This window comes from Geospiza fortis, unplaced genomic scaffold (assembly GCF_000277835.1).
Source record: "Geospiza fortis unplaced genomic scaffold, GeoFor_1.0 scaffold408, whole genome shotgun sequence".
In the NCBI taxonomy this organism is placed as follows: domain Eukaryota; kingdom Metazoa; phylum Chordata; class Aves; order Passeriformes; family Thraupidae; genus Geospiza; species Geospiza fortis.
In genome coordinates this window covers 6,040,229-6,067,756 of record NW_005054330.1, presented here as the reverse complement: position 1 = coordinate 6,067,756, position 27,528 = coordinate 6,040,229, and the positions used below count along the sequence as shown (strand labels likewise).

The window sequence follows — 27,528 nt, the reverse complement described above, 5'->3', positions numbered from 1 at the left end:
ACCGCTCCCTGTGCCTCGGCTGCCTGAGGGGCTGGGGCTGTTCCCAGAGCAAATCCCAGTCTGCTCAGCATCAGGTCGTTACTTGTACAAATACTGCCTTTGTCCTCTGTATTTGTTTGCATTGCTGGTATGCTGGCTGTGTAATGTGTACATACACATCCTAAAAAAGTAAAAATAGAAAGCAAACTGGTGAAGCCTGTCCCAGTGGCTTTTCCGTGGACACTCAGTGGGTAGTCGAGGTCTTGGAGTTTGTGTAAGTCACCAAGATGCTGATGAGATCCTGTAGTGTTACACATAATTTATATTTTTCATTTCTAGACTTAGGATAATTTTAACATGTTTTTCATGTCTGCACATTCCCCTGCTCGTCATTAAGCAGCATGAGTAAGTGCAGCTTGGTTTGAGTTTGCGTATGATGAACTCATGTAGTTGAAATCTTTGAGTAGAGCAGGTCCATAGCAGCAGCTGGTTCGTTTGGTTCTTGTGTTAGTGATGTCAGTGGTCATCCTTTGCAGCTCAACCCAGCCTTACTGCTCAGAGGTGCAGCACTGCTTCCAGCCAGCTTTTAAGGGGACCTGTGGGTGTGAAATGGTGACAGTCTCAGGGAGGTGTGGATGGACTTGAAAGGCTAGGAAGCCACTGTGCAGGATCAGCCTTCCAGAGTGTGGGCAAAAAGCTTCACTGAAAGCAGCTTTGAGGAGCTCTTTGAAAAAGACTGAAAAAGGAAGGAACAGTTTTCTGTGAGTTTCTAAAGACATGCTCTGCCTTTTGGAAAGATGATATAAAGTTGCTCAGTTTAAGAGCTGGATTTCAAAAGCCTGTTCTGAGAGCTGTGCTTTGGTTTATGTAAATGCAGAAAACCTGGGTGTGTAGGTCTCCCTGGGTTGTCTGCAGTTCAAGTGCTCCTTCAAGACTACCTGGACTTCAAGAAATAACATACAGGGAGAAGCTCCTTTGAATTCTGGAAGTTACTGGTTTTTGGTTTGAAAGGTCCTATACTCCAGATGATGGGTCCCAGTTCTTACTCCGTGTTACTTTTAGAGGGGTAAGTGTCTCTTACAGAGCATGAGAGCACAGATGATTGGAGAGCAGTCATCCCTCAACCCTGGGGAAGGAGTTTCACAGTGTGTGAAGCACAGTAACCCTTGGTGGATGAGATGGTGGATGCTCGCATTTAGGCACGGAGAGGCCATATGGCAGCAAGGGACATGTTCTGCTTGCCCTAGTTTATGTTCTGTGGGTTGATATCAAAGGCAGTTTGGTGTTTTTTCTGCTTTGTGGTTTTAGATTTCTGATACACTGAAGCGGTTTGCAGTGAAAGTAACTACAGCCAGCGTGAAGGAGCGGAGAGAGATCCTCAGTGAGCTGGGAAAATGCATTTCTGGGAAAGGTAAAAGCTTCGGAGCACTGTTCTGCTTACCTGGGTGGAGGAGAATGTTAAAATGCTTTGTTTCAAAAGGTTGTGTGAGGGGTATTGGTTTAGGGAGAGGCTGGCAGTGTTTTGAGCCAGTGCTCAATCACAGGGTTAATTCCAAGTATTATGGGGTTTGTGGGTAGCACAGAATCCCAGCTTTTGGCACATCTGCTTTTCCCAGTCAGTTGTTGTAGCATTGTGTATTGTAGTTCTTCATATAGTGTGTTACTTGAGTTTCTTTCATGACTCTTGGCTTGTTCTTTTAGTACATATGGAATATTTGGATACACACATGTATAGAGATAGGGAGTGTGGAAGATTACAGATGGTCTTAATAAAACAGCTGAAGCAAATTTTTTAAACTTATTTCTCTCATTTTCTGAAGATGACCGTGTTTCACATGTTCCAGTTATACCATTATTTGTAAAAATACACATAAAATGTATAGAAAGAGCAAACTTTTACTGTGATTCTTGCAAGCAATTTCATAGATGCAAGCATTTTACTGATTTCAGTCATAAAGCGAATTGTGTTTGTGTTAAAGATCAAGAGTACAGTGATTTATGAAGAACTATTTTGAAATACATTGTTACAGATCTCCCAGAAGGTGCAGTGAAAGGCCTTTGCAAACTCTTCTGCCTTACTCTGCATCGATATCGGTGAGTAAATGTGGTGGTGTTCACAGGGGTCTCAGGAGGAGGGAAGAGATGAGGATCTGACTCCATGTTTCAGAAGGCTGATTTATTATTTTATGATATACATTATATTAAATGATATATTAAATTTCTCTAAAAGAATAGAGAAAGGATTCATCAGAAGGCTAGCAAGGAAAGGAAAGAATGGAATGATAACAAAAGCTCGTGACTCTCAGAGAGTCTGAGCGAGCTGACTGTGGTTGGCCATTAATTAGAAACAACCAACATGGACCAATCAAAGATGCACCTGTTGCATTCCACAGCAGCAAATAATTATTGATTTTCTTTTCCTCTGAGGCTTCTCATCTTCTCAGGAGAAAAAATCCTAGCAAAAGGATTTTTCATAAAATATCATGGCTACAAGTAAATTGATGTTGAAAGGCTGTATTATGTAATCTATCAGTATTTAGTAGTTAAATTGGTCTGGAGCCTCTGGAAGTGTTAGCATGCAGTGTCACAGAAATGTATGTGACATCAAAAAATGTCATCTTGTAATTGCATTCTCAGGGAAGCATTGACATTAAAAAGTTCTACAATATTTGCCTTGAGTTTCATCTTTAATTTTGAAATGAAAGCTTTAATCATGTGGTTCAGTTTGCAAGAATGAACACCCATGTCCTTGTGAAGCAAGACTGAGCTGTATTTTAGATGCCTTTTAGAAAATTTTAGGCGGGATTAAATCATGGTCTGTTGTAGAGGAGCTGTTCAGAACCCATTTTCTTCTACATAACTGCTGTCACTTGATGAAGGGAATGGAGGTCTCTGATAAAAACTTCTCCACTGTGCAGAACAGCATGGATAAAATAGTTATTAGGCTGACTGCTGAAGTGAGACAGCAGAGCAGGGGTAGTGGTGTGGTACAGGGCTGGTAAGGGTGCGGTGTGGCAGGCTGGGGGCAGGTTCCTGATCCGTGTTTGTCACAGGGATGCAGCGTCCCGCAGGGCCCTGCAGCTGGCCCTGCAGCAGCTCGCCGAGTCCCAGCCTGAGGCCACGGCCAGGAACCTGCTGCACTCACTGCAGTCCTCAGGGATCGGCAGCAGGGCTGCAGTGCCCAGGTGAGTCGCCTTGTGTGGAAGTGGAAGCAGTTCTGAGTTGCTGGCAGTTCCTCCTGTTCACAATGAGGCTTCTGCTGCTGCTTGGCAGAGGTGTTAAAACCCTTTAGAGACAAAGCTCCTAATGCTGTTCAGATGTTCCTCTCTTACCTCTCCCATGTCATCTGGGAAAGCAGAGGGAATATCCTGGTATAACTGCTGGTGGACTGGGGCTGAGTTAGGGTTTAGCCTTTGTTAAACTTCAAGTCTGGGGAGATGAGGAACGAACTCTTTCAAGAAACAGTCTCCAAAATGACTAGGAAAGGGAATTTCATCACCTGTCAAATGTTCAGCTGCCTCATGTGCCATTTGGAAGCTTTGAGTGTCAAACCAGAGCTGAAACAACCAACTTCTGAGGACTGATTATTTTCTGTAGAAACTAAGGCTTTAGCTGCATTTTTGTGTGATAAAATTGCTTGTCAGTCAGGTGCTGTTTTAATTTGGGCAAAATAGGTCTGTGATGGTCTAGTAGGTGTAAGTTATGTCCTGGGAAGTGTAGATTTACCTCCCTCTCCTGTTTGTACAACAGTAAGAGCAGTGGATCTGCAGCTCTGCTGGCACTCTCCTGGACATGCCTGCTTGTACGCACAGTCTTTCCAACACCTGACAAGAGACAGGGAGAAACATGGAAAAAACTGGTAGGTTCTTTAAGCTTTGCAGAAACATCCCATCACAGATATGGACTTAAATATTTCTAATGTGTTTAAGTTGCTGCAATGTTGCAAACAATGCTGAATTTAACTGAAAACACCAAGCTAGAATCCAGGTTTAGAGGGAGGTTTGGTGTATTGTGACCTCTCTCCTGTTCCCCTGGATAAAGTAGAAGATGTATAAAGCAGGAGTGGGGCAGTCTTGCACCTGTGCAGCTGCTCTGCATACAGAGATGGCTACTGGTGCCACTGAGGGGCATCTGCAGTGAGACATGAAGTCCTTGTGCCTCTCTTGAAATATCTCTGTATGATACTGTCATACAGCTTTTGCCTTCCTTTCACTTCCTTTACACAAACATGTGACTGTGCTCATAGCACACTGGGATGTAGTTGGAACTGGGATGTAGTGTAGATTTTAAGAAGAGATGTTATCTGTTTTCAGTGTTTCCAGAATTGTTGGGCAAGGTTCTGCTCGAGGTGTGGGATGAAAGCAAAGGCAGCTTGTTGGAAGAACTTAGATATCTAAAGACTTAAGTGGATTCAGCTGATCATTGACAATCATTGACATTTGGCATGTCTTGTTTGATACAAGCTCTCTGAGAAGCAGGTGCACAAAGGGTTTTTTGGCTGTTGCCTTTGGCAGGTGGAGGTTCAGTGTTTGCTCCTTTTGGAAGTCCTGGGAGGCTCTCACAAGCAGGCAGTGGATGGAGCTGTGAAGAAATTGAACAGGCTGTGGAAAGAGGTGATGTTTACATTATGTACGATATTCTACAGCTGTTCTGTTCTGCAGTGTTAACATGCCTTGCTTTTCTTCTCTCAAGAACCAGGATCTGGTGGATCAGTACCTATCTGTCATTCTTGGGCTTGAACCAAACCAGAGTTACGCTGCGATGTTGGGACTTGTGGTGCAGTTTTGCACAGCCCAGAAGGAGATGGATATTATTAAACGATACAAGGTAAGTCTGTTGTACAGCTTTTTTTGGGGAGAATAACAAGCATCATTTGTTATCATGAAGAAAGGGCTGAATAGATGTCTTAGTGAGGCTGGTACTTTGCTTCTGCCCTGGTTTCAGTGTCTGTCAGTTCAGTAGTCCTGCACTTCTGACTGAAACAGCTGGGGTGTGTTTAGACAGGAGGTGCCAGAGAAGTGGCTGTTTGGTGTTGCCTGTGCATTTCTGTGCATGTCCAACATACAGCTTCCTGCCTTGTCCCTGTTGTGGGAATGAAAGGCAGCATGTAGCTCTTAGTGTGGTTTGAGTGTTGGGCTCAGGGTAGAGCAGGGAGCACTGGTCTCTGCTTGACTGGCTCATATGAGGGTGCAAGGAAAGTTTTCAGAGAAGGAGGAGGAGATGGGGTGTCCAGCTTGGCACCTGACGGTGTGCCAGGAGCTAACTACAGGTTGAGATGTGGCTATAATCTGGTGTTTCTGCTTGTTCAGAGTGCTCTCCTGGATTTCTACTTGAAGACCATCCTTATGAGCAAGACAAAGCCTCAGAAGCATGTGCTGGTGAGACAGTGTTTAGAGCTGTTTGTGATGTTGTCCCACAGGCAGCACTGCCCTGTGCTGAGTGCCCTGTCCCCTTTGCAGGACAGCTGTTCTCCACTCCTTCGCTACGTGTCCCACGCCGAGTTCAAGGACTCTGTTTTGCCCACTCTGCAGAAATCGCTGCTGCGGAGTCCTGAGAACGTAACTGAAAGTGAGTCTGTCACCTCTGCACTGCTCTGTCAAAGAGACTAAATCCTTAGTGCTCTGGAGCTGTTGGGGCAGTGTCACTCTGGGCTATGCTTTTGTCCCCGAGTGCAGGCAGGATTGTCTGGCATCAAGGGTTAGATGTGGAGAAGCAGCATTTGTGGTGTGATCCCAAGTGTCAGGGTATGTGATAGCTACTGTTTGCACCAAGGACAGGATTTCACAGCTGAGTGCTAAGAATAATCCTGCATTATTCTGTTCATTTGGCATCAGTTTCAGTAGTTTTTTTTTATTCCTACTCCTTACTAACCTGTCTGTTCTTGATGTGAACTGTGGGGAAGAGTGTATGAAAATGCTAATGGCATATCACATTTTGTTAAGTAACTGTTTTTATCTCTTATGTTGTCAGCAATCTCTTGCTTGCTCGTATCTGTGAACCTGGATCTTAGCCAGTATGCTCTAGACATCATGAAAGGACTGGCCAGTAAGTACTCTCTCACTTCTGGAGGGAATCATGAATTCAGAATAAAGCTTTCTGCAACTTTCTGTCTGTACCTACAACAGCTTGATTGCTGGTGAAAAGGTTGGTTTAGGTGGGAGGGAGGATGATGCTGTAAATTGGAACTGGAATAGTTCACATGACGGTTCCAGAAGCTGCCACATGTAAATTGCTGATTTTATGCAGTTTGTCATAAAGATCTCTTGGCTCGTGTGTTATTTTCTAGGTCATCTGAAATCCAACAGTGTGCAGCTGATGGATGAAGCAGTTGTGGCACTGAAGAACTTGGCTCGGCAGTGCAGCGATCCTTCGGCTGTGGAGTCGCTGGGCAGGCATCTTTTTGCCATCTTAGGGGGTGAGTAAATTGTAGGATAAGAAGTGGGGATGAATCAAGGTTTGACAGCCTCAAGGAGTTTTGTGTATTGTATTTTCTGTTCTCTTTACTGCCTGTATGGAAGGGGTGGCTCAGCCTGGATCAGGGATAATGGGGCAAGCAATTGTGTTTTGGAGGAGATTCTTGATGTAACACAGAGCTGTTGCCTGTAATCACCTGTCACCTTTGTGTTTCTTGTTGGCAGGCTCAGAGGGGAAGCTGACAGTTGTTGCTCAGAAGATGAGTGTCCTTTCAGGTGAGAGTCCTGGAAGAAAGGTTCTCTGGTGGAAGAAATTGAGCAGAGGGCTGAATGGAAGCACTATGTACTTCAGCCTTTAGGATTTCCAGCCTGTCACTCTAAATTGGCTGTAGTTGAAACCATAGAGTGCTGGATACCACATACCAGTTCCTGACTTTCTATTCAAAGAAAATAATTAGCTGGTAGGCCAAAAATTTTCTTCAGAGAAGATGACTTGCACCCAGAGTGAAAATGAAGACAGAGATCTGGCAGTGTGGTACATGATGGATGTAATATCCAGATGTAGTGACAAGAAAAAGAGATTGAAATGTGAAGGGTCGTTCTTGATTGGTTTTAGATGTTGTGCTGGTAGTTTGGGAATTACTGAGAGAATTCTGTCCTTTCAGGGATTGGCAGCCTTAGTCACCATGTGGTTTCTGGATCCTCCAGCCAAGCTCTGAGTGCAACTGTAGCTGAGCTTTTCATTCCTTTCCTGCAACAAGAAGGTGAGAGCTTTTGCCTTTGTTTGGGTTTGCTAAGCTGTGTTCATCTTGAGCAGGGTTTTCACACGGTTATTCAACATAATTCTGGATTCTTGCCTGCTGTGTGAGAGAATCTGTTGCCCTGTTTTGATGAGCAACCCTAGGGAGACTGTGCTGTGCCTGTTAGGAGCACATGTTCTCTTCCTGCATCCTGATGTTGTTACCTGCTTTCTGTTTTCTGTTCTGCGCTTTCTGCAATTGTTCTGTTCTTTCTGCTGAACTGATGTGAGCTCTGTGTTTCTCCCCAGTCCATGAAGGCACATTGGTTCATGCAGTGTGTGTCCTGGCTCTTTGGTGTGCTCGGTTCACGACAGAAGTTCCTAAAAAGCTGGTGGAATGGCTAAAGAAAGCCTTCAGCCTTAAAACCTCTACTTCAGCAGTGAGACATGCCTACCTGCAGTGCATGCTAGCCTCCTTCAAAGGTAAAACTGGGCAGCTGCTAATAACTCTTGGTTGTGGGGCTTAGGAGGAGAGTTAGCAACCTTTGTACTTCCTGATACAGACAGCTCTGCAGATTAGGGAAGATTTTATAAGGCAGTGTCTTTTTACTGACCTCCTTCACATTTCTCTTTAAACTCTTCTGCCTTCAAGTTTATAAAGATGGTTTGTTTCATTGTATAACAAAAATCACTGTCCATCATGCTGTCTTTCATATATCTCAAAGTAATTTTTGATTGCTTTATTTTTGTCTTACAACTAAATTCTAGCTCAGGGACCATACTTATAGCACCCAGCTCAGTTGGATCTTGGTCTCTGGCTTTGACTCTTGGAAAGTCAAAAAAAAATTCTGTGTTTGGAATGAAGAACTCAAGAAATTACTCTCTTTTTGGTGATCCTCTCAGGATTGACATCTTGGTTCTGCCCCCTTTGACTGCAGCATTTCAGCCACATTTGTAGACCTCTGGGATTCCTTAACTTCTGAATGTTTGAAGTGAAACAGATGGTCATGGCATGCCAGGAATTTGCTTTCCCTCTCTCTGGGAAACATTAATCTTTGAAGTCAGACTTCCTGTGATCCATCATCCTTTAATGTAACTGAATTAGCATTTTCTTTTGCATCCTATGAAAAGAAACTCTAATCTACTGAGATGGGACTGTTCTGTCTGTGAGAAAAGGACTGAAGTGGTTGCCATTGAGCTTTTCATAGTTGCAATTCAGTGATAGTGATTGGCAAATACTTTGGGAGATTCAGTGTTCCCAGTGTGTGTCTGATTCCTCTCCTTGTCTCCTGGCAGCAGAAAAACCATTGATACTTGGGTTGTAAAGTGAGGACCATGCTGTTTTGTAATGTGTCTCTTTTGTCCCCTCAGGTGACACATTATTGCAGGGAATGGACTTGCTGCCAATGCTGATCCAGACAGTAGAAAAAGCAGCATCTCAAAGTACTCAGGTTCCCATGGTAACTGAAGGAGTTGCTGCAGCTTTGTTGATCTGCAGGATGTCTGTAATTGAGGGACAAACTGGTAAGGTCACAAAACAGCTGGCAGAATCCAATATAAACAGGTTCTGAGAGTTAACACTTCTTGACAGTGCAGGAGATACTATTTCTTAACCTGTGTATAGTTTCTACATAGAGCATCATTGATCTTCTATAAACCAGGGAAAGATTAATTCCCATTTCTCTCATTTATGTCAGTGAAGAGTTCTTACTCTTCCATGGCTTTACAAATTCCAGCTTCCATTCACACAGGGAAATATTCCACTTTATTCTGACAGGAGATGTTCACCCTGACCTTACATGGTCAGATTTGACTGATGCATTGGAAGTATTCTTTGATTGTTATTTGGGTAATGTTTTACAAACCTTTGGAAAGCATAGGGACTGGAATTCTGGCTCCCATTTGAGAATATTACAAAGCTCTCTGAGTTTATACACTGCCAGGATATAAAATCAGGTGTGTTCTACCAAAAGCAGCACACCACTTCCCTCCTCTTCTTTACTTTTAGGAAGGTTTGTCCTATGAAAGATTAAGGTAAATTAGACTTTACATTTCACACATATAAGTCAGAGAAGGGTATTTTTGTCAGCTGGTGGTTTTGGGTGTGTTTATAGTTCTGAATGAGAGAAATTAGAGACTTTAGAATTGAACACCAGTAAAGCTAGAAGTAACTTGAGGGATTTCAGGAGAGAGAATTCTACTGTATTTTATGTACACTGATGAGTTCTGACTTATTTCAAAACATCCTTGATGGACATCTGTTCTTTTCTTGTCAGAGTCTAAGCTGAGTGGTTTCTGGCAGCTGATTCTGGATGAGAAAAAACAAATTTTTACATCTGAGAAGTTTTTGCAGTCTGCATCAGAGGAAGGTAAATGGGCAGTTACTGTATATCCAGTTGCTGTTTTACTGTGTTTCTTAGTATTTGACAACTAATGTTGTTAGCCCTGTTCTGTGTCCTTATAGAAGACAGTTTCAGATTAAAAGGAGGTGTGTACCCTTCAGAGTACATCTACAGTAGCTGTAGTCTAAGCTTGAAAATGAATTAATTTCTTTCTTGATGAACCTGAGTTATCACTCATTTATCATTCCAAATGATAAAGAAATGGAAGGGCCTTGTGACAGCTGGCACTCAGGACCCATTTTATTGCCACTGAAGCCGTTTTGGCAGGGCTCAGGAATTAACAGAACAGAAGCACTGAGCGTGGTGTTTATAATTTGCTTTGCTCTGTCAACTTAGACCAAAATAGGTCACACACAATGGTCAGGAAAATTGTACTGGGATCCAGCTAACAACATTTCAATGAAATCATGGTTCAGTTCCCAGTGTTGGCAGATCTGAGTTGGATTTGTCTTAGCTTCAATGAGAAGATTATGGAGGCTCAGCTTGGGGAGCTATTTTAATATGTCCTGTTTGCTGTTCATTTGTTTTCAGGGTAAAAAAATCTGTTTCCTTACAAAGTCTCATGCTGTTTCAAATATTTGTCTTTTCCCCCAGCCATGTGCACAGTGCTGCAGCTGACAGAGCGCCTGCTCTTGGATCATGCACAGCGGCTGCCTGAAAGCAAAGTTCAGTACGTACGGCCCCTTGCTGTCCCCAGTCCCTGTGTGACCCCAGGCTGCTGCTGTGGGCACTCAGGGGGGTGGCCTGGGAATGTTGAACTCGTGGTGCCTTTGGCTGCAGAGCTGGCTGCCTGGCTAACCCCTGTGTCTGTGTCTGCAGGCAGTACCACCGTGCCCTGGTGGCCGTGCTGCTGAGCCGCACCTGGCACGTCCGCAGGCAGGCCCAGCAAACAGTGAAGAAGCTCCTGTCCTCCCTGGGAGGGTACAAGCTGGCCTATGGGCTCTTGGAGGAACTCAAAGTGGTTCTCAATTCTCATAAGGTGAGTAGCCAGCAAGTGTCTGCTCAGACAGATGTCCGAGTGGTGCCAGTCACCTCCCTGCCCTAGGTTTGCTGTTAGCATTGACATACAGCCTGATGTGAACAGGATTCAGCTCCAGATCATCTCCTGGAATGCCACTTCTTACTGGATTACTGCGTATTACAGTATCAATGTCTGGGGTATGCCTAGTCTTCCCTAAATACTTAGAAAAGACATATCAAAATATTTTGGGGAGGAGGCTGTAGTTTTCCATATATTTTTATTATTTTAATGCAGATTTAATATCTGCTGAAAGACCAAGTGCTTCATTCCTTTTTTTGTATCTTGATTTTTTATAAGCCCTGGCTTATAGACTGCAGAAGTTGAGCACAATGTTCCCAGCCAGCTGGCTCAACCTTTTCCAGAGTCTTTGCCAGAAGTGATCATTTTAGTTTTATTTTACCCCAGCTTGCCAAATCCAGTATAGTCCTCCATTCCTAATCTTCTTGTCACTGTCATCCCTGTGCTTTGGTTTTGCTGTTATCCTTATCCCCTTCTTTCCTTTGAAAACTTCAGGTTTTTGGTGTTGACAGGGGGATGGCATTCAGGCTGGTGGTACTGTGAGGAGGTGTGTTCAGGTCTCAGGGAGGTTTGGTGTTGTCCATTCAGATTCTGCCTCACGAGGTGCTGGTGACAGAGGCGGGAGAGCTGTCGGAGCTGGGAAGGACATACATTCCCCCTCGTGTGCTGCATGAGGCCCTCTGTGTCATCTCCAGTGTGGCAGGGCTGGATGTGGACTCCTTTGAGCCAGAGAAGCTGGCCCTGGAGATGCTGCTGGTGAGCCATCATCCATCTGTAGGTAAGTGCAGGGATAAGACTCTCATGGCCAATGTATGAGTTTTTATTGTGCTTTTTGTTTTGTTGTGCCAGCAACCTGCTTCATGTTTATTGTCCTCATTTATTCCTTTTGCTAGTGGCAGTGCAGCCAGGACTTTGGCCAGCCCTCCTCATTAAAATGAAGATAGATCCTAAAGACTTCATTACCAAACATCTGAATGACATTTTACCCAGGATCACCACCTACACTCTGGAGAACCAGGTGATAACTGCTTGCCTTATGTTATTTTTGGGAGGTATCTTGGAGGAGTTCAGTACTAACTGGTCTATAAAGAAGGAGAGCTGTCTAAAAGGTGTGGAAGAGGGAGGTTAAAAGAGAATGTCTCTGGGGAAAAGGAGCTGGGATTTAAGAGGGAAAGAATGTACCAACAACTGAGTAGAATTTTAGATAACCTTCAAATACCTACTGAACAACAAACTGGGGATTGGAATGTAATGGGGGTGTACTTTTTGGAGACAATTTTAAGCAAGACTGATTGTGTTTTTTCCTCCATTTTCCTGACAGTCATCTATGAATGCAGTGGGGTCTCTCTCCCTGCTTTTACCTGGCAGAGTGCTCCCACAGCTCATCAGCACTATCTCAGCATCAATGGAGAATCCAGCTCTGTGCCAGGTTACTCGAGAGGAATTTGCCATTATGAAGACACCCGAGGGAGAACTGTATGACAAATCCATAATACAGAGGTAAGTCTTCATAATTTCTGTGTGCATCTGGGGATTGATCACCACTGATATTCTTGCCAGTGGGTGACTGGATGTTTCAGATGCTCTTTCTGCACAGAAGTTTGTGGATTTTTATGCCTGGTCCTTAGAGCAGTGCTGATACTTCCTCTACTTGTCCTTCTCAGTGCTCAACAGGATAGTATGAAAAAGGCTAACATGAAGAGGGAGAACAAAGCTTATTCCTTCAAGGAACAAATCATTGAGCTGGAGCTGAAGGAGGTGAGTCGATGGAAAAAGCAATGCCAGGCTGGTCAGAATCTTCACTGCAAGTTCTGTGTTGTTCCATGGCTTCTGCATATGTCTGTGTGCTGGTGGGAAAGATTCTCTGAACTACTTGGAATATTTCTATCTGTATGTATCCCATTTTTTAAACAAAGGTTGACTTCTCTTAGCTCTGGGGAGGGTGACATACTATCCCCTGTAAATGAACTGGACAGCAGTTTTTAATGATACCAAATAATTTGTGACCAATGCAGAGAAACTTATGTTATGCCAAGGGACACTAAAGTGTTGTTAACCTGCTGATTTCCATTTTGTGTCTTTACTTGAGAGGAATATACTTGGAAGGATATTTTGATACTGTTTCAAAAATAAATTGCAAAAAACCCTGTTTCCAGCTTGCTTCTCTGACTAATTGAAGGGATGATGTTTGTAGCTCCGAGATAATGATGACCATGGCTCTCTGTTGCAGGAGATAAAGAAGAAGAAGGGAATAAAGGATGAAGTGCAGCTGACGAGCAAGCAGAAGGAGCTGATGCGTGCACAGCTGGAAAGGGAGGCTCAGATAAGGAAACGGCTAAAGGAGGTGAGCTTTGGTTGTATTTTTTGAAGCCACCATGACCCCAGTCACTTTGATGGAGAGAAAATAACCTATTTGTTTCTGTTATTAGGAATGAGATTGAACTGATTTTTTCCCAGTGGAGCTTTTTTTTTATGGTAATCTCTTAAATTGTTTTTTCTACAGCTTGATAATGAGCTGGAAACAGCTCTAGGACTCCTAGACACTGTTTTAAAGAAAAAGCCTCCTGGTCTTACTCAGTACATCCCTGGTCTCATCAGTTCCTTCTTGCCACTTTTTCGATCTCCTTTGGCTGCTCCAAGGATTAAGAAGCCTTTTCTTTCCTTGGCTTCCTGTGTCATGCCTGCTCGACTGAAAACCTTTGGTGAGTATTTGCAGTTGCTCTTTAAGAGCAGGGTGTGTCATTTTGAAGGTGGTGAAAATTCTTGCTCTTTTAGGCTGTGGATCATGACCATGTACCACAGGAAGCCAAGAGGAAAAACCACCTGGAGTGCTTAGGGAGATGACTGTGATTTCCCAGAGATCCTACTGCTGGGTAGGACTGGGACCAAAGACAAGGACTTGTCTGCTCTGAGGAGCAGCTGGTCACTGTGGTCACTGTGCAGAGTTAGGATGGTGTGAGTATAACTCACACATGTTGGGAAGAAATCTGTCCCCTGACAGCCCTGGGCTTGGCTTCCTGCTCTGAGCCTTTTTGCCCAGAGCTTTGTTACAATTCTTGAGTCTGTGTTCCTGAGACTTTTTCTCTTGAGAAATCTTTTGTTTTGGCCCTCTCATGGATTCTTTACTCTTCCATTCCAGGTACTCTGGTAAGCCATGTGACCTTGCGGCTGATGAAACCAGAGTGTGAGTTAGATGAATCCTGGTGTCAGGAAGAGCTGCCTACTGCTCTGAACAGAGTGGTCAGTTTGCTGCATGCCCACACCATTCCCAGCCGAAGCAGCAAGGGAGAGCCAGGTATGAAGTATGGTGGATATGGTACATTCTGCTGACACTGCCCCCACCTCCAGTAACTATGGACTGGTTTAGTTTTCAGAGTTTGTATTATATTTTGCAAACAAAAGTTCACTTCTTCTTTTTTAATTGGATAGTTGTTCATAGATATGAAAAACCTTAAGGGTTTTTTTCTGCTGGTAGTAGTAGAAGTAATGTTGCAACTATAGTTAAGTGTAGAAATAAAATAACAGTCTTTTTTCTTAAAATGGTTCATACAGAAATAACAGCAGTGAAATTAAGGTTCATCTTTGCCAAGGACAGCTCCTGCCTTTCAGCACCACTTAGCATAAGGGATTCAGTGAGACTAAGTGGAGAGAGAAAATAATTGCTTGTTATCTGTGATCACAGCAGTGAAGTGCCCATGGCCTCTGCTTGTTTGCTGTGTGGTGCTGCAGTTCATGAATATTTTATCCTGGCATGATTGTAGAAAGAGCAGTTCTCTCCACTCTATAACATGAAGGCAAGCACCAATATTTTTACAGTGCAAGGTAATGATTTGAGTTAAAGTAAACCTTTTTTCCTGATTTTTTAAAAAATTTATTTCCTGGAGTTAGTTTTTATTTAGGTTGCTTTCAGAATCTTCTTCACAGTGGAGTGCACAAGTACTTGTGCCACTCCACTGAAGATGACTGTTCAGAAGAGGAGGGTTGGTGTGTGTCCTTTGGGGGCTGGGATGGCTTTGGCTGTCTCAGGAAGCAATCCAGGGAGAGAGGTGGTTCACTTCTCCCAGGCTTTGGAGCTGTTCATCAAATAACCCAGTCAAAAGCTGCTGTGGTAGATGGTATATATTTTTAAGGGAGATGTGGGATTCTGTTTGGTCCCTTAGCCCCATAGTTCAGTTCTCTTGCTGTTCAGTGGTGTGACTGTGGCTCATGTCACTGTCACAGCTGACCAGTGGCCATTGGCCATGTTGATCACCACTTCAGTGCTGAACATCTCAGTGATAATTTGTTGTTGCCACTGTGCAATTTATTGCTGTGCTAAGTGCACATTCATTAACATTTGAATCCTTTTTCAGGCTTATTTCTAGAAAATAAGAAAATAGTGGAAGTATTTTCAGTCCTTCAAGATTTCCTATATTGTTTCATTATATTAATATTTAATTGTTTTTTTCCACTTTTGCAAGAGAAGGGCAGTAGTTTCCACAGCACTTTGTTGGACAAATCATACTATATTCCCAAAGGATTTTTCCTCTTTTTCAAAGTTCTTTGCAATGTACTTGTGTGATATGATTTAGTAGAGATGAATTTCTTAGGTTACTATGAGACCTAAGAGACAGCATTCACCTTGTAATGTGGATGACAGAATTTATCAATCATTGCTGAAATGCCAAGATACATGCTATAATCTTTCTTGTGTTGGTCAATACCAGCTACTGTGTGAGTAGAACATTTTTCTCCTCCAGTAAAGCTTTCTTCCTCCTGCTGTGTATAGAGGGACAGTGGTTTAAGGCTAAAAATATCCAGCCAATAATTAAAAAAGAAAAGTGTAAAAGCAAACAGATACTGAGCAAACAGAGAGAAAAATCCCACATGAGAAATAGAGAGGGTTTTACTGAAGCTGTTCATGTTAAATAGGAGCTCAGAACGTGTTTGGGATTTAATATTTCTCCCTTGAACTACTTTTGCAGTATTTTTGCCCTACATAAGCTGACTAATACTGCAGTATTGTATCTGCAATGCTCTTCATCTGCATTTAGAAATTTAAACTTGGGCATTCTGTGTCAGCACAGATAGGATATAGAAAGGAAATGTTTTCTGTAGACACCTGATACTTGAATATTAACTGGACTAATGAAAGACTGGAAGGACCATTTGTTACATGCTATAGCCAAGGCCCTGTAGAAAGGAAGGAGCAAAATCTTTTAACAACAGGAATCCAAAAGCTTTAATTTTTTCAAGGAGGGGAGGGGAGCTGAATCTTGCACCAGAATTAGAAAGACTTAATTCTCAAGGATCCAGCTGAAGGCTGGAATGACAGGTTAGCTAGATTGGTAGGAAGTGTTTAAAGGAAATGCATCTGACAAACAGGGTCTTGCTTCGGGACAAATGAATTTTATAAGTGACTGTCTAATTCATTGAATTGTTTCAATTCCATTTACAGTATGTATTTCTATACTCTTGTGGCATTGGTAGTAATTTGGAATCCTAATGTGACTTTAATTGAAGCCAGGTAGAATCACAGAATCATTTAGGCTGGAAAAGACCATTAAGATCATCAAGTCGTCCCCTTAACGTAACACTGAAATGCCAAAAGTCACTGTTGGAGCTGCACTGTTGCTGCTGCTAAATAGCAAATACTTAGGTTTACTCAGCATCTTTGTGCATGAGGCTGAAGCTTGGTCATATCTATTATGAGCTACTCAGGTGCACATTTTATACCAGTCAGTATTATCAACCAAGTCATGGAAGATCAGCTGTGTTCACAGGATGTTTTTTTTCTTTTCACAGGTGCTGCCCCATTATCAGCTCCAGCATTTTCCTTAGTCTTTCCTCTCCTGAAGACAGTTATGACTGAGACACCCCATAACAGTGAAGACAAGGAGGAGTTCCTGGTCAAGATTCTGCAGATTCTTACAGTCCATGCTCAGCTGAGATCATCAGGAAATGGCCAGTCTTTGTTGGTGGATGAGGTGAGAGCTGTGGGGTCAGATTACCTCCTTCAGATGAGCCATGGGATAAAACAGCCGATGTGCAAACTGGACAACACAGATGAATTGTCCAGGTTAGAGTTACCTGTATAGGATTGTTTTCTGCCTTGGGTTTTGGTACCTGTCCAGCCTGAGGTTTTGACTAGGATGTTTTAAGGACTGTCATACATAGGCAGGGCACTTTGAAATCACAAGATAAAAGTCTTTTTCCTTCCTCCCCCGCCCTTTTCTCCCCTCAACCTTTCAGAATGGCCCAGAGCTGCTGCCCCGCAGGGACATGCTGGTTCTGCTGACCCGGGTGATAGGAACAGGTTCTCCACGGTTACAGGTGAGTGCTCAGCTTCATAACCACAGTCTGCATTCTCCCTAAGTTTCATCAGCATCTAAATGAGGGAAATGTACCCACTGGTTTAAGTCTCTGATGCTGGTGGTGGATACATTCTCAGTTTTCTTCTGTGTTTATGGTATTCTTGCATTAAAATTCCAGAGGTGACATTTTTTTCTTTCTCCAAGGCCTTGCTCTGCCAAATAAGCTCAGTAGTCTCTTCTCTGAGTGTTTTGTAAGGGATGAGGTGGCATAAAGGTCAATAATAAAAATCAAAGAGTTGGGCTGAACTTGTCATGGTTTTGTTCTTTGGGAATTTCTTCTGCTGTGGCAGCACTCAGTGCTTGCTCTGCCAGCAGTTCAGGGTGTAGTGGGGTCTGTGCTGGTGCTGTTGTAGGTGCTGGCCTCGGAGGCGCTGACGGCGCTGTGCGCGAGCAGCAGCGGGGAGGACGGCTGTGCCTACGCCGAGCAGGAGGAGATCGATGTGCTCCTGCAGGCCCTGCAGTCTCCCTGCATGAACGTTCGAGATGCAGCTCTCAGGGTAGGTGGGAATCATTCAGGGTTACACCAAATTCCCTAACTTTTTGGGAGGTGGATCCTCTCTAACTAACACTGATGCAGAGAGGCGTCAGCTCTGATGCCAGGCTTTGGGCAGTGGTTCAGAGTCATGCTCTTTGTGCTAGATTTATCTGCAAAAAGGAGTACTCTGGGTTTATCCACACTTTTGTTTCCTTAAAAGAGGTATAATTAGGACTACTTAACACCTTCTGTTTACAATTGGCTAGAGCTTAGTCTTAAAGAGAGAAACTGTCAAAAAATCCCTGTCTATACTAGGCCTTGTTATTGGGAAGTTTCAGGCTTAGTCACTTCTGAGAACACAGAAAGAAAAACTTCAAGGGTGCTTGGTGTTCTTTGCCATGAAACAAATTCCAGTTTAGCCCGCCTGAGCTGTTTTGTCTGTACTTAGAAGCAGAGCAGACTGTAGTCACCAGAGCCTCTCTGCAACCTGCCTGTGGAGCACTGTTCTTGAGTCCCACCATCTCACATACTAGCAATAGGAACTCCTTGACCAAAATGGGCAGTGTAAGAAACAAACAAACATGAATTTTGAGACTTCCAACCACTGAGAGCTTGACTTGCCAAAAGTTTTAAGAGTTTTAAAGCATCTGTTTCTAAAAATCAGATTTTGCCTGATTTTCCTGTTAACTAATTCAGGGACTGATGGAGCTACAAATGGTTCTACCAACCCCAGACAGTGATGAGAAGAATGGACTGAACCTGCTGCGTCGCCTCTGGGTAGTAAAGTTTGATGTTGAAGATGAGATTCAGAAGCTGGCAGAGAGGTAAGGGTTCTTCTTTATTGATTGGGTTTTAGGGGGACCTCTTCTCTGCCCATGGCATGGGGCTACACTCAGGGACTTTGCCCCACAGCTGGAGGGCAGCTGTAGGTCTCTCCACTTGTACATGTGGCAGTGGCTTCTTTGCTGAAGGGTGACCCATCACCTCTGTGTGTGTGCTGCAGGCTGTGGGAGTCCATGGGTCTGGAGCTGCAGCCTGACCTGTGTTCCCTGCTGATCAAAGATGTCATCTACCACGAGGAGGCAGTGCGACAGGCAGGGGCTGAGGCTCTTTCCAGAGCTGTAGCTCAGTACCGAAAGCAAGCAGCAGAGGTCATGAGCAAGCTCACAGAGATCTACCAGGAGAAGCTCTATGTAAGTACTCTTACCCTAAGGGATGACAGGCATCAGCTGCTGTTTTACTTTTTGTTAGTCACTTTTCCTTTTGTCTGTCCTGAAGATGTGCATTGAATCTACGGTTGTCCTGTTTGAGCTTAGCACAGACTTCAGTGTCTTGAACTTCATGTTGTCAGCCACTAATGCCACCACTGGCCAGGTGGGAGGGGTGCCTTAGATGATACAGAAAGGCTGTGGTAGGGCAGTGTCAGTTGAAGTAATTTTAACTTCAGACTTGCTTTCTGCTTGTTTTTTTTACCTTGCTCTTCTGCTAGTGGCATCATAACTCTGTGCACTATTATCAAATGGCATTGCAGGTATGGTTAACAAATTCTCTGCATGCCTATCCTTGGAAAAGGCATTTTAATGAAATCTTTTCTCCTTCCAGAGGCCACCTCCAGTTTTGGATGCTTTGGGACGAGTGATATCTGAATCACCGCCTGACCAGTGGGAAGCAAGGTACAGTTGTATTCAGACTGATCTCATCACTTCCTGTGCATGCAAATGAAATGTTTCTGATTTTTATTTAGAAGAACAAATTACATGCAGTTGTATTGACTTGCTGTTTTCATGTGCTCTTCAAGCAAACTGGGGGCAGGCAGAACTCCATCAAAATATTGAGTGCTGTCATCTCAATGTCCTGATAAAAAATGGAGTCTTTCCTTCTCAGACTGTCTGATTTTTGTCTTAGCTTACTATGTTCCCACCTCTATGGGCCATTGATTGTTTCAAGAGCAGCAGTGGAAGCCTTAATGAACTGGCCAAATTCCAGATTGGATGATTACTTTCTGTTTACTTGTATGTTCTGTACAGGTTTAATTGGAGATCATCTTGTTTGCTACTTCTGTTGAGCTAATCTATCCTTTAATGCTGATGTACCTTGTTGTAAAGCTGCTGCATTTCAGCAGTAGTTCAAGTGATTCTGATGTCTAAGTTGGCTCAAGTATCCCTAAAGCCTCATTGAGATAAAAGCTATTATATGGCTGAGGGATTGTTGTCCTTGTGGGAGACTGCAGCATGGAGTTATGTAATGAAATGCACAGAGGTTGGACACTCTGAGGCATTTTGTTTCCATAATGGTTCTTGCTCTCAGTTTCTGTAATTGCTGCTGATAGCATATGTGATTGTGAGTTCTCAATTCTGTGAGAAGTCAGTAAGCTCACAGGCTCATTACCTCCTTCACAGGTGTGGCATAGCACTGGCCCTTAACAAACTCTCAGAGCATCTGGACAGTTCTCAGGTGAAGCCCCTCTTTCAGTTTTTTGTGCCAGATGCTCTGAATGATCGCAGTCCTGAGGTCAGGAAGTGCATGTTGGATGCAGCTCTTTCAACACTCAACACTCATGGCAAAGTAAGTCTGAATGTATCTGTCTCTACTGGGGAAAAAAGATATAATGGATATGTAGATACTGCATTGGAGCCCATAGATTTAAAAAAAAAATTATAAATTTCTTAGAGGTTACTGTTACTTGTAACAGCTGAAAACTTTCATTTAGGAATTTTTGTGTTTAGAGTTTTTCTGTTAGTGTCTAGTGTTGACTAAGTGTGGTTCATCCCTTTCATTGCTATAAAATGTAATATCCCTGGATCAACTTGAGTTAAAATGGTATAAAACTAGAGTAATAAAAGTAAAATCAGACCATAGATCTTTTAATCCTGCAGAGATGAGAATTCATTTTCAGGCTTCATGCAAAGCAAAACATGAAACCTTGCTGATTGTTGGCTTAATTAAACTTAAAACATTGAGGAGCTGAGGACCATCCTTCTCCCTGCCAGCTCTTCCCCAGCTCTTCCCCAGTGTCAGATGGGGAAGGTGTGCAGGGTGTGAATTGCTCAGCTTCTGATTTCCACACATGTGCCAGTCACCTCTGGACAGATGTCTGTACTTTTTAGTTTAGCCCAAGACAATTGGGGTATTTTCATATTATTCGTTCTTTCATTGTGTTTCTTAGAAAAACAATGTGAAGTTTGATGTTTCTGCTCTCCCTTGGCAAATGGGGCAAGCAGAGAAGCGGGCATTGATGTCCAGGCCTGGGAGCTTGTGTTGCTTCTGGCAGAACATCATGCTGGCAGGCTTGGGGATTCTAATTTTGAAGAACTGATTTCTCTCTAGCAGGAAATATTTGTTGTCTGTCGGGATGGTACAAGGTCTTATGTGATGTGACACATTAAATGAACTGTAAATACAGTGTGATTGTTCAGTTGTTGGCTCAGAGAAGAACAAACAAGTCCACTGAGCATAGCAAATCTCATTCTGAGTGGACTCTAGTGGCAAGTTCTGTGGTTTTGTTTTTCAGGACAATGTTAACTCTCTCTTGCCAGTGTTTGAAGAATTCCTGAAAAATGCTCCTAATGATGCCAGTTATGATGCTGTCAGGCAAAGCGTGGTCATTCTCATGGGGTCACTGGCAAAACATCTGGACAAGAGTGACCCTAAAGTGAAACCAATTGTTGGCAAACTGATAGCAGCCTTGTCCACCCCATCTCAGCAGGTAGGTGCCTTTGGGAGGAGTTGTCAGGTTCCACACATAGGCAGGTTAACACCAGGATACTGTTAGGGATGGCAGAGAGATGAAAAATGGTGGCAGAAAGGTTTCACTTTCTGTGCCTTGTAAGGGGAATTTATGTTGGTAATGACTGTTTTATGATCTGGTGGCTGGTGGATTGTTTTATAGGTTCAAGAGTCAGTGGCAAGCTGTTTACCACCTCTGGTGCCTGCAATTAAGGAAGATGCAGGAGGAATGATCCAGAAGCTGATGCAGTTGCTGTTGGAGTCTGATAAGTATGCTGAGCGCAAAGGTGCAGCCTATGGTCTGGCAGGCCTGGTGAAAGGCCTGGGCATCCTCTCTCTCAAGCAGCAGGAGATGATGACCACGCTGACTGATGCCATCCAGGACAAGAAGAACTTCCGCCGGCGAGAGGGTAAGGGACAGGAGCTTTTCCCTCCACATACTCACACTTCTCTTGTACCTACTACCACTGTGGTCAGGTGAAGTTCCTGCACCCCTGTGTTTGGTTTAGCTACATTTATTTTACTAAAGTTTGGCAAGAAAGAAATGGGAAGTATCTCTTGTGAGGCCGTTGGTTGTGTATAGTGTCCCAAAATTGCTCAATTCATATTGCAGTGGAAGGATTTCTAGTCCTAGACCATAAGGATGTGCCCCCCTCTCCTGTTTCCAAAGGCAGGTATTGCTGGGGGAGAGCTCCTTTTCTGAGGCCACAAATCCCTACTACAGCACAAGCCACAAGGGCAAGAAAGCAAGAGACTTTCAGCTGTGAGACTTGAGTGCTTTTGGAACAATATTTGGCAAATTTTATCTTCTTTTCCCATCCTGCTTAAATGAAGTTGTGTTTTCCTCTGACTGTCCTTTTTGGGTTTTTAGGGGCTCTGTTTGCCTTCGAGATGCTCTGCAGCATGCTTGGGAAGCTGTTTGAGCCCTATGTTGTTCATGTGCTGCCTCACCTGCTGCTTTGTTTTGGAGATGGGAACCAGTACGTGCGAGAGGTAAGGTGCTTGAAATTTCTGCTATCACAGTGTTAAAAAACCCAGATGGAATGCATATGGATGCAAATCCTGTTTGTAACAAGGCAACTAGAGAAGGTGACCTATCCCTTGAGGTACCACTAATAACGATTTGATCTTCTTAGTAACTGAAAGCATCTGATTTCATTGGCCATTAATTGGGAGCTACTTAGCCAGCTGCATCATTGTAGTGAGACACTATTTACATGGAGGCTTTGTTCCCAGAGAGTCTCAGAGGAAGGAAAACAGTGTTGTGTCACAGTTTGTAAGTGTTCTCTTCTCCTTGGAGGCTGCAGATGACTGTGCCAAAGCTGTAATGAGCAATCTGAGTACTCATGGAGTGAAGCTGGTTTTGCCATCACTTCTTGCGGCACTAGAAGAGGAATCTTGGAGAACTAAAGCTGGTATGGACCAATATGCACCTGACGTGACTGAGAGTGACCCACAGTTCCCTTTGCTGTCATCCCCCTTGTGTATTCCTTCACCCCTACACATGGCCATGATGGTTTATTGTCTGATAACGGACTGTGGAACTTCTCCAGCTTTTTATAGCTGTGTTCCCTGACACATTTGAGTAACCTTTTTCCCCCTGGCATATTCAAGGGACAGTTTGTATCCCATCTCTATAGTTGTACTTCAGAACCCGTAATTTTCCTAACATATTCCTTCGCCCTTGTACAGAATAAAAGTATTTTTTGGTGTCTTTAGGTGGCATAGAGTGACTTAATGCATTTCAGCCTTTCTTTGTATTCTCTGACTGGAAGATTTGAGTTTGAAGTAAATGTGATCATCATCCTACATCAGTTCTTAATACTGTGTTTTGTCTTTTCTTTTGTCTTTTTTTTCTTGGTGTACTTTCTTCACAGGCTCAGTGGAATTGCTGGGGGCTATGGCATACTGTGCTCCCAAACAACTCTCTTCCTGTTTACCCAACATCGTGCCCAAACTCACTGAAGTGCTGACAGATTCCCATGTGAAGGTGCAGAATGCAGGGCAGCAGGCTCTTAGGCAGATTGGGTCTGTCATCAGGAATCCAGAGATCCTGGGTAAGACCTGTCTGTGCATCTCCAATGTCCTGATGTGACTGTGGTTTATAATAGCAAGGTTTAGGTTCATGATATTTAGGATTAAATGCAAATTCGTATAGAAATGAAACTAATCCTGCAGAAGTAAAACATGAAACTTTAAAAGCAGCTGTCTGCCTCCAGGCTTTTTAAATGTTCCTGTCCATTTTTTCATCTGATATTAATAGATTGTCCTTGTGCTGCTTGTTGCCTACAACACCCCATGAGAGCTCATCCCCAACACCAGCTCATGCTGTTCCTTTTTTGGTTTATGTACAAATAAAGTCTTTTCTCTCCTTTTTAAAAACATTCAGCAATTGCTCCAGTTCTGTTGGATGCTCTTACTGACCCCTCCAGGAAGACTCAGAAGTGTTTGCAGACTCTACTGGATACCAAATTTGTCCATTTCATTGATGCTCCATCCTTAGCCCTGATCATGCCAATTGTTCAGAGAGCTTTTCAGGATCGTTCCACAGACACCAGGAAAATGGCTGCCCAGATCATTGGGAACATGTACTCCCTGACTGACCAGAAGGTACAGTGCTGAAAAAGCCCTCAAACTGATCACTGTGACAAGCACTAGAGACAATTTATTTGGCTTGGAGATTTTGCTGTTAAGATAGAAAACACTAGCATGTATGCAACTTCTTAATTAAATGTATGTAAATGAGCAGATGACTGTAAGGATAGTGACAGTTCTGAGGTCCTTAAGAGTGTCAGCTTTGGTCATCTAGTTATTACCAGTTTATCCCTGCAAAAAGGTCTTGTAATTTTTACCATATAAGAAATGCCTCAACAAACAAACAAGTGAAACACAGATCAGCTGCTAACAAATGGATCCAGGGTTTGTTTGAAAAGTATTTGTAGGACCTGACTGTAGGCTAAAGATCTGTGTTTAATTTTTGTGCTGATAATCTCTACATTTAAACCTTGTGTAAATGTTAAGAGTGTTGGATTTTCCTAAGACACAAACTGCTGGGTTGTGAGTGAGCATTAAAAAGGTTTTGTGTGATCTGCACAGAAGTGGTGTTCTTGGACTTGCAAAATAATTCACTATGCTTGTCTGCAGTATTGTGAGAGCAGCTAATTAAACTCTCAGGATGTTAAGGATATTTGGTGATTATAAGGGGTTAATGTCCTTTACATGAAGGTGACTATGTTTTCTCTCATTTTGAATCTGGTTCTGACTTTTCAGCCTCTTTGTTTTAGGATCTGGCTCCGTACCTACCCAGTGTGACCCCTGGACTGAAGGCCTCTCTGTTGGATCCTGTACCTGAGGTAAGTCTTTTGTACAAACACAGTCTGTCTTTCAGTGCATTAGGTTAAATATTGTCCTAATCAGTCTGGCACATCTGTAGCACCTTTGACTGGACGTTTTGCAGATCTCTGTTTCTCTTGTCCGTTAGGTGCGCACAGTGTCTGCAAAGGCCCTGGGGGCCATGGTGAAGGGTATGGGAGAGTCGTGCTTTGAGGATTTGTTGCCGTGGCTGATGGAGACACTGACATATGAGCAGAGCTCAGTGGATCGCTCTGGTGCTGCTCAAGGTGGGGACAGCTGTGTGTGAGCACTGAACTCAGGTCTTCTCATATTAAATCAAATTAGCTGTTTGTTTTTTGTGTGTATCAGTTCAGTTCCCTGCTTTTTTTCCCCAGGTCTGGCTGAGGTTATGGCTGGTTTGGGGGTAGAAAAGCTGGAGAAACTTATGCCAGAGATTGTAGCAACTGCCAGTAAAGTGGATATTGCTCCACATGTACGAGATGGTTATATTATGATGTTCAACTACCTGCCAATTACCTTTGGAGACAAGTTCACTCCCTATGTTGGTCCCATCATTCCTTGTATTCTTAAGGTATGTAGCAAAACTGAAGAATTTTATTTATCACAGAATCAAAATAAGCCACCAGAATATTTTAAGTAAAATTATTGATAATTGTGGGATGTGCAGAGACTTGTCCAGCTTGGCTGGACTACTAGAAAAAAAGAAAGGGAATTTAAATTATAAATGATTTCTCCTAAGTTACTAGCTTGTCTCTTACTTGTGGTCACTAGTCATTTTTTTGAAGTCATCTTTGTGCATTCACAACTCCATAGTTCATTCGGTTTTCATGGTGGAGAGAGAAAACATTGGTTTGTTTTCCTCCTGTTGCTTTTGTGTATTGTGCTGAAAGGCTGAGTTTTCTGAGCCCCTTTTGTGCCCGTGTGCAGGCCCTGGCAGACGAGAACGAGTTTGTGCGGGACACGGCGCTGCGCGCGGGGCAGCGAATCATCAGCATGTACGCCGAGACTGCCATCGCTCTGCTCCTGCCACAGCTCGAGGATGGGCTCTTCGATGACTTGTGGAGGATAAGGTAAGACAGAACCAGCTTAGCCACAAATGTTTCTCTTCCATGCTTGAAAACCTGGTGTGATTTAGGCTCTGTGTTTCTCCTCAGAAAAATGCAGAGACCTCCTGTGAAGCAAAAACAAGTGTCTCTTTTTGCTTGTTGATTTGATTAGGATGCCTTATAGCACTTGAGTCTGCAAAGCCCTGCCAGGCTGGATCAGGTTTCCTACTACCTGCAGAGCATTCATGCTGGATTATTAATTCTGGCGGTGACTCTGAAATGCACTTCCAAGCAGTTGATGTGGCAATACTTAGCCCTTGTGTACTGTTTTTCATTTCTCCAAATGCTGAGCAAGTTATTGTTCTCCTGTGTATGAAGATGCGCAGTGGAGAACTTACAGCCACTAGCAGTTACTCAGAAATTAGCTGCACTAAATGATTTGTGCCAGCTGAGTGCTGCTAAGTACTCTTGCCCCAGGTGAATGTCATTTGGGTTAGACACATGCAGGCAATGTCTTGTTCCTTTTTAGAGTCAAGGCTATTCTTGGATTCATTGCTTTGATTTGAAAATTCTCTCAGCCCTTCCAGTTTGGAATTCATTCCTTCCCTTTCTCTTTATCGTGCTGCTTTCAGCCATGTCGGCAGACTGATGTGACACATCAGCCCATGCAGCATTTCAGTGCAGACCCAGCTGTGCTTCACATTTGGCTCCAGTCTGTAGCTGACATCCTGTCAGAATTGGACAGGTACTGCCTGAGCACCCTGTTTGTAACACTTGACTTGCTCCTGTTGCCAGGTTTAGCTCAGTTCAGCTCCTTGGGGATCTTCTATTCCATATCTCAGGAGTCACTGGAAAAATGACAACAGAAACTGCCTCAGAGGATGACAACTTTGGAACAGCCCAGTCAAACAAGGTAAAGCTGTTCTTGCCTGTTGTGCCTTTATTTTTTTCAAATTCTCTTCTTTTGAATCAGCATGGACAGCCTGCTGGAAAAACATACTAAATAATCATGTATTCTGTTCTTTTTATAGATTTCAGGGGCAGATAATACAATTCTGTGCTGTTTCTTTCCAGGCTATCATTAATGCTCTGGGAGTGGAGAGGAGGAACAGGGTGCTGGCAGGGCTGTACATGGGCCGCTCGGACACGCAGCTGGTGGTGCGCCAGGCCTCCTTACACGTCTGGAAAATCGTTGTCTCAAACACTCCTCGCACGCTGCGGGAAATCCTGCCAACACTCTTTGGGCTTCTGCTGAAATTCCTGGCCAGTACTTGTGCAGATAAACGAACGGTGAGGAATTAAGTTGTGCCTTCCTGATCATGCAGGTGACTGTAGAAAATACCTCCTGATAAACAGAGGATAATTCTTCTCTATAAGTAACTCCAAAGCTGTCATCAGTTTAACTGTTCCGAGCATAAGCACATCTGAATTCTCTACTGAAGGCAACTGAGGTTGTGAAGACACTAAAACTATTTTTTGATGGTTATTTGTAATACTGTTTCCATTCCTACACTCTGTCTGCACTAGGAACAGTAGCTTTTGGTCAAAAGTGAATGTTTGCTCACAGTTCACCTTCTTAAGTTTTATGAAAAAGGAAAATAATTAATACATTTTTGGGGACAGGTTGCAGCACGGACATTGGGAGACCTTGTCCGAAAGTTAGGGGAGAAGATCCTCCCTGAAATCATTCCTATCCTGGAAGATGGACTGAGATCAGACAAGAGTGATGAGAGGCAAGGAGTCTGCATTGGTTTGAGTGAGATCATGAAATCAACCAGCAGAGATGCGGTGAGTCACATGTGCCAGGTGAAATTCCCATTTCTCCCAGGTATTGATGTTATGGTGCAGGTATTGCACTTGAGACAGAAAAACACAGCTAGTGCTGGACTTGTTCTGTGGTTTGAAGTCAGGGCTTGTAACTAACACTGAGTTGCTGCTCAGGCAATTTGTATGAATTTGTATCAGTCAGTAAATTTAAACATTGCCTTTTATGAGATACAAT

The 27,528-nt window shown here is 43.4% G+C and overlaps 1 protein-coding gene across 3 annotated transcripts in view; it reads left to right on the top strand.

The window, feature by feature from the left end:
• The first annotated feature begins 1,285 nt into the window (after positions 1 to 1,285).
• Positions 1,286 to 27,528, top strand: part of GCN1 (GCN1 activator of EIF2AK4) — a 36,753-nt gene continuing 10,510 nt past the window's right edge. The window contains exons 1-44 of one of the 3 annotated variants that reach the window (XM_031057403.1): positions 1,286 to 1,390; positions 2,010 to 2,073; positions 3,033 to 3,164; positions 3,730 to 3,838; positions 4,494 to 4,592; positions 4,672 to 4,806; positions 5,289 to 5,357; positions 5,439 to 5,547; positions 5,950 to 6,024; positions 6,266 to 6,394; positions 6,618 to 6,668; positions 7,058 to 7,156; positions 7,441 to 7,614; positions 8,503 to 8,655; positions 9,408 to 9,500; positions 10,128 to 10,203; positions 10,353 to 10,512; positions 11,161 to 11,350; positions 11,466 to 11,590; positions 11,894 to 12,072; positions 12,237 to 12,330; positions 12,803 to 12,916; positions 13,076 to 13,274; positions 13,712 to 13,867; positions 16,357 to 16,538; positions 16,804 to 16,884; positions 17,279 to 17,422; positions 18,097 to 18,224; positions 18,404 to 18,593; positions 19,003 to 19,073; positions 19,800 to 19,965; positions 20,912 to 21,106; positions 21,290 to 21,536; positions 21,998 to 22,119; positions 22,427 to 22,541; positions 23,004 to 23,183; positions 23,516 to 23,736; positions 24,411 to 24,479; positions 24,608 to 24,746; positions 24,855 to 25,051; positions 25,408 to 25,550; positions 26,322 to 26,439; positions 26,601 to 26,816; positions 27,150 to 27,314. In XM_031057403.1, the coding sequence (XP_030913263.1) occupies positions 4,741 to 4,806; positions 5,289 to 5,357; positions 5,439 to 5,547; positions 5,950 to 6,024; positions 6,266 to 6,394; positions 6,618 to 6,668; positions 7,058 to 7,156; positions 7,441 to 7,614; positions 8,503 to 8,655; positions 9,408 to 9,500; positions 10,128 to 10,203; positions 10,353 to 10,512; positions 11,161 to 11,350; positions 11,466 to 11,590; positions 11,894 to 12,072; positions 12,237 to 12,330; positions 12,803 to 12,916; positions 13,076 to 13,274; positions 13,712 to 13,867; positions 16,357 to 16,538; positions 16,804 to 16,884; positions 17,279 to 17,422; positions 18,097 to 18,224; positions 18,404 to 18,593; positions 19,003 to 19,073; positions 19,800 to 19,965; positions 20,912 to 21,106; positions 21,290 to 21,536; positions 21,998 to 22,119; positions 22,427 to 22,541; positions 23,004 to 23,183; positions 23,516 to 23,736; positions 24,411 to 24,479; positions 24,608 to 24,746; positions 24,855 to 25,051; positions 25,408 to 25,550; positions 26,322 to 26,439; positions 26,601 to 26,816; positions 27,150 to 27,314 (5,400 nt within the window). In that variant the 5' untranslated portion in view covers positions 1,286 to 1,390; positions 2,010 to 2,073; positions 3,033 to 3,164; ... (1 more) ...; positions 4,494 to 4,592; positions 4,672 to 4,740. Of the gene's footprint in view, positions 1,391 to 2,009; positions 2,074 to 3,032; positions 3,165 to 3,729; positions 3,839 to 4,493; positions 4,593 to 4,671; positions 4,807 to 5,288; positions 5,358 to 5,438; positions 5,548 to 5,949; positions 6,025 to 6,265; positions 6,395 to 6,617; positions 6,669 to 7,057; positions 7,157 to 7,440; positions 7,615 to 8,502; positions 8,656 to 9,407; positions 9,501 to 10,127; positions 10,204 to 10,352; positions 10,513 to 11,160; positions 11,351 to 11,465; positions 11,591 to 11,893; positions 12,073 to 12,236; positions 12,331 to 12,802; positions 12,917 to 13,075; positions 13,275 to 13,711; positions 13,868 to 16,356; positions 16,539 to 16,803; positions 16,885 to 17,278; positions 17,423 to 18,096; positions 18,225 to 18,403; positions 18,594 to 19,002; positions 19,074 to 19,799; positions 19,966 to 20,911; positions 21,107 to 21,289; positions 21,537 to 21,997; positions 22,120 to 22,426; positions 22,542 to 23,003; positions 23,184 to 23,515; positions 23,737 to 24,410; positions 24,480 to 24,607; positions 24,747 to 24,854; positions 25,052 to 25,407; positions 25,551 to 26,321; positions 26,440 to 26,600; positions 26,817 to 27,149; positions 27,315 to 27,528 lie in introns of those variants that run through there. The other 2 variants (XM_031057401.1, XM_031057404.1) reach the window with 2 other exon arrangements.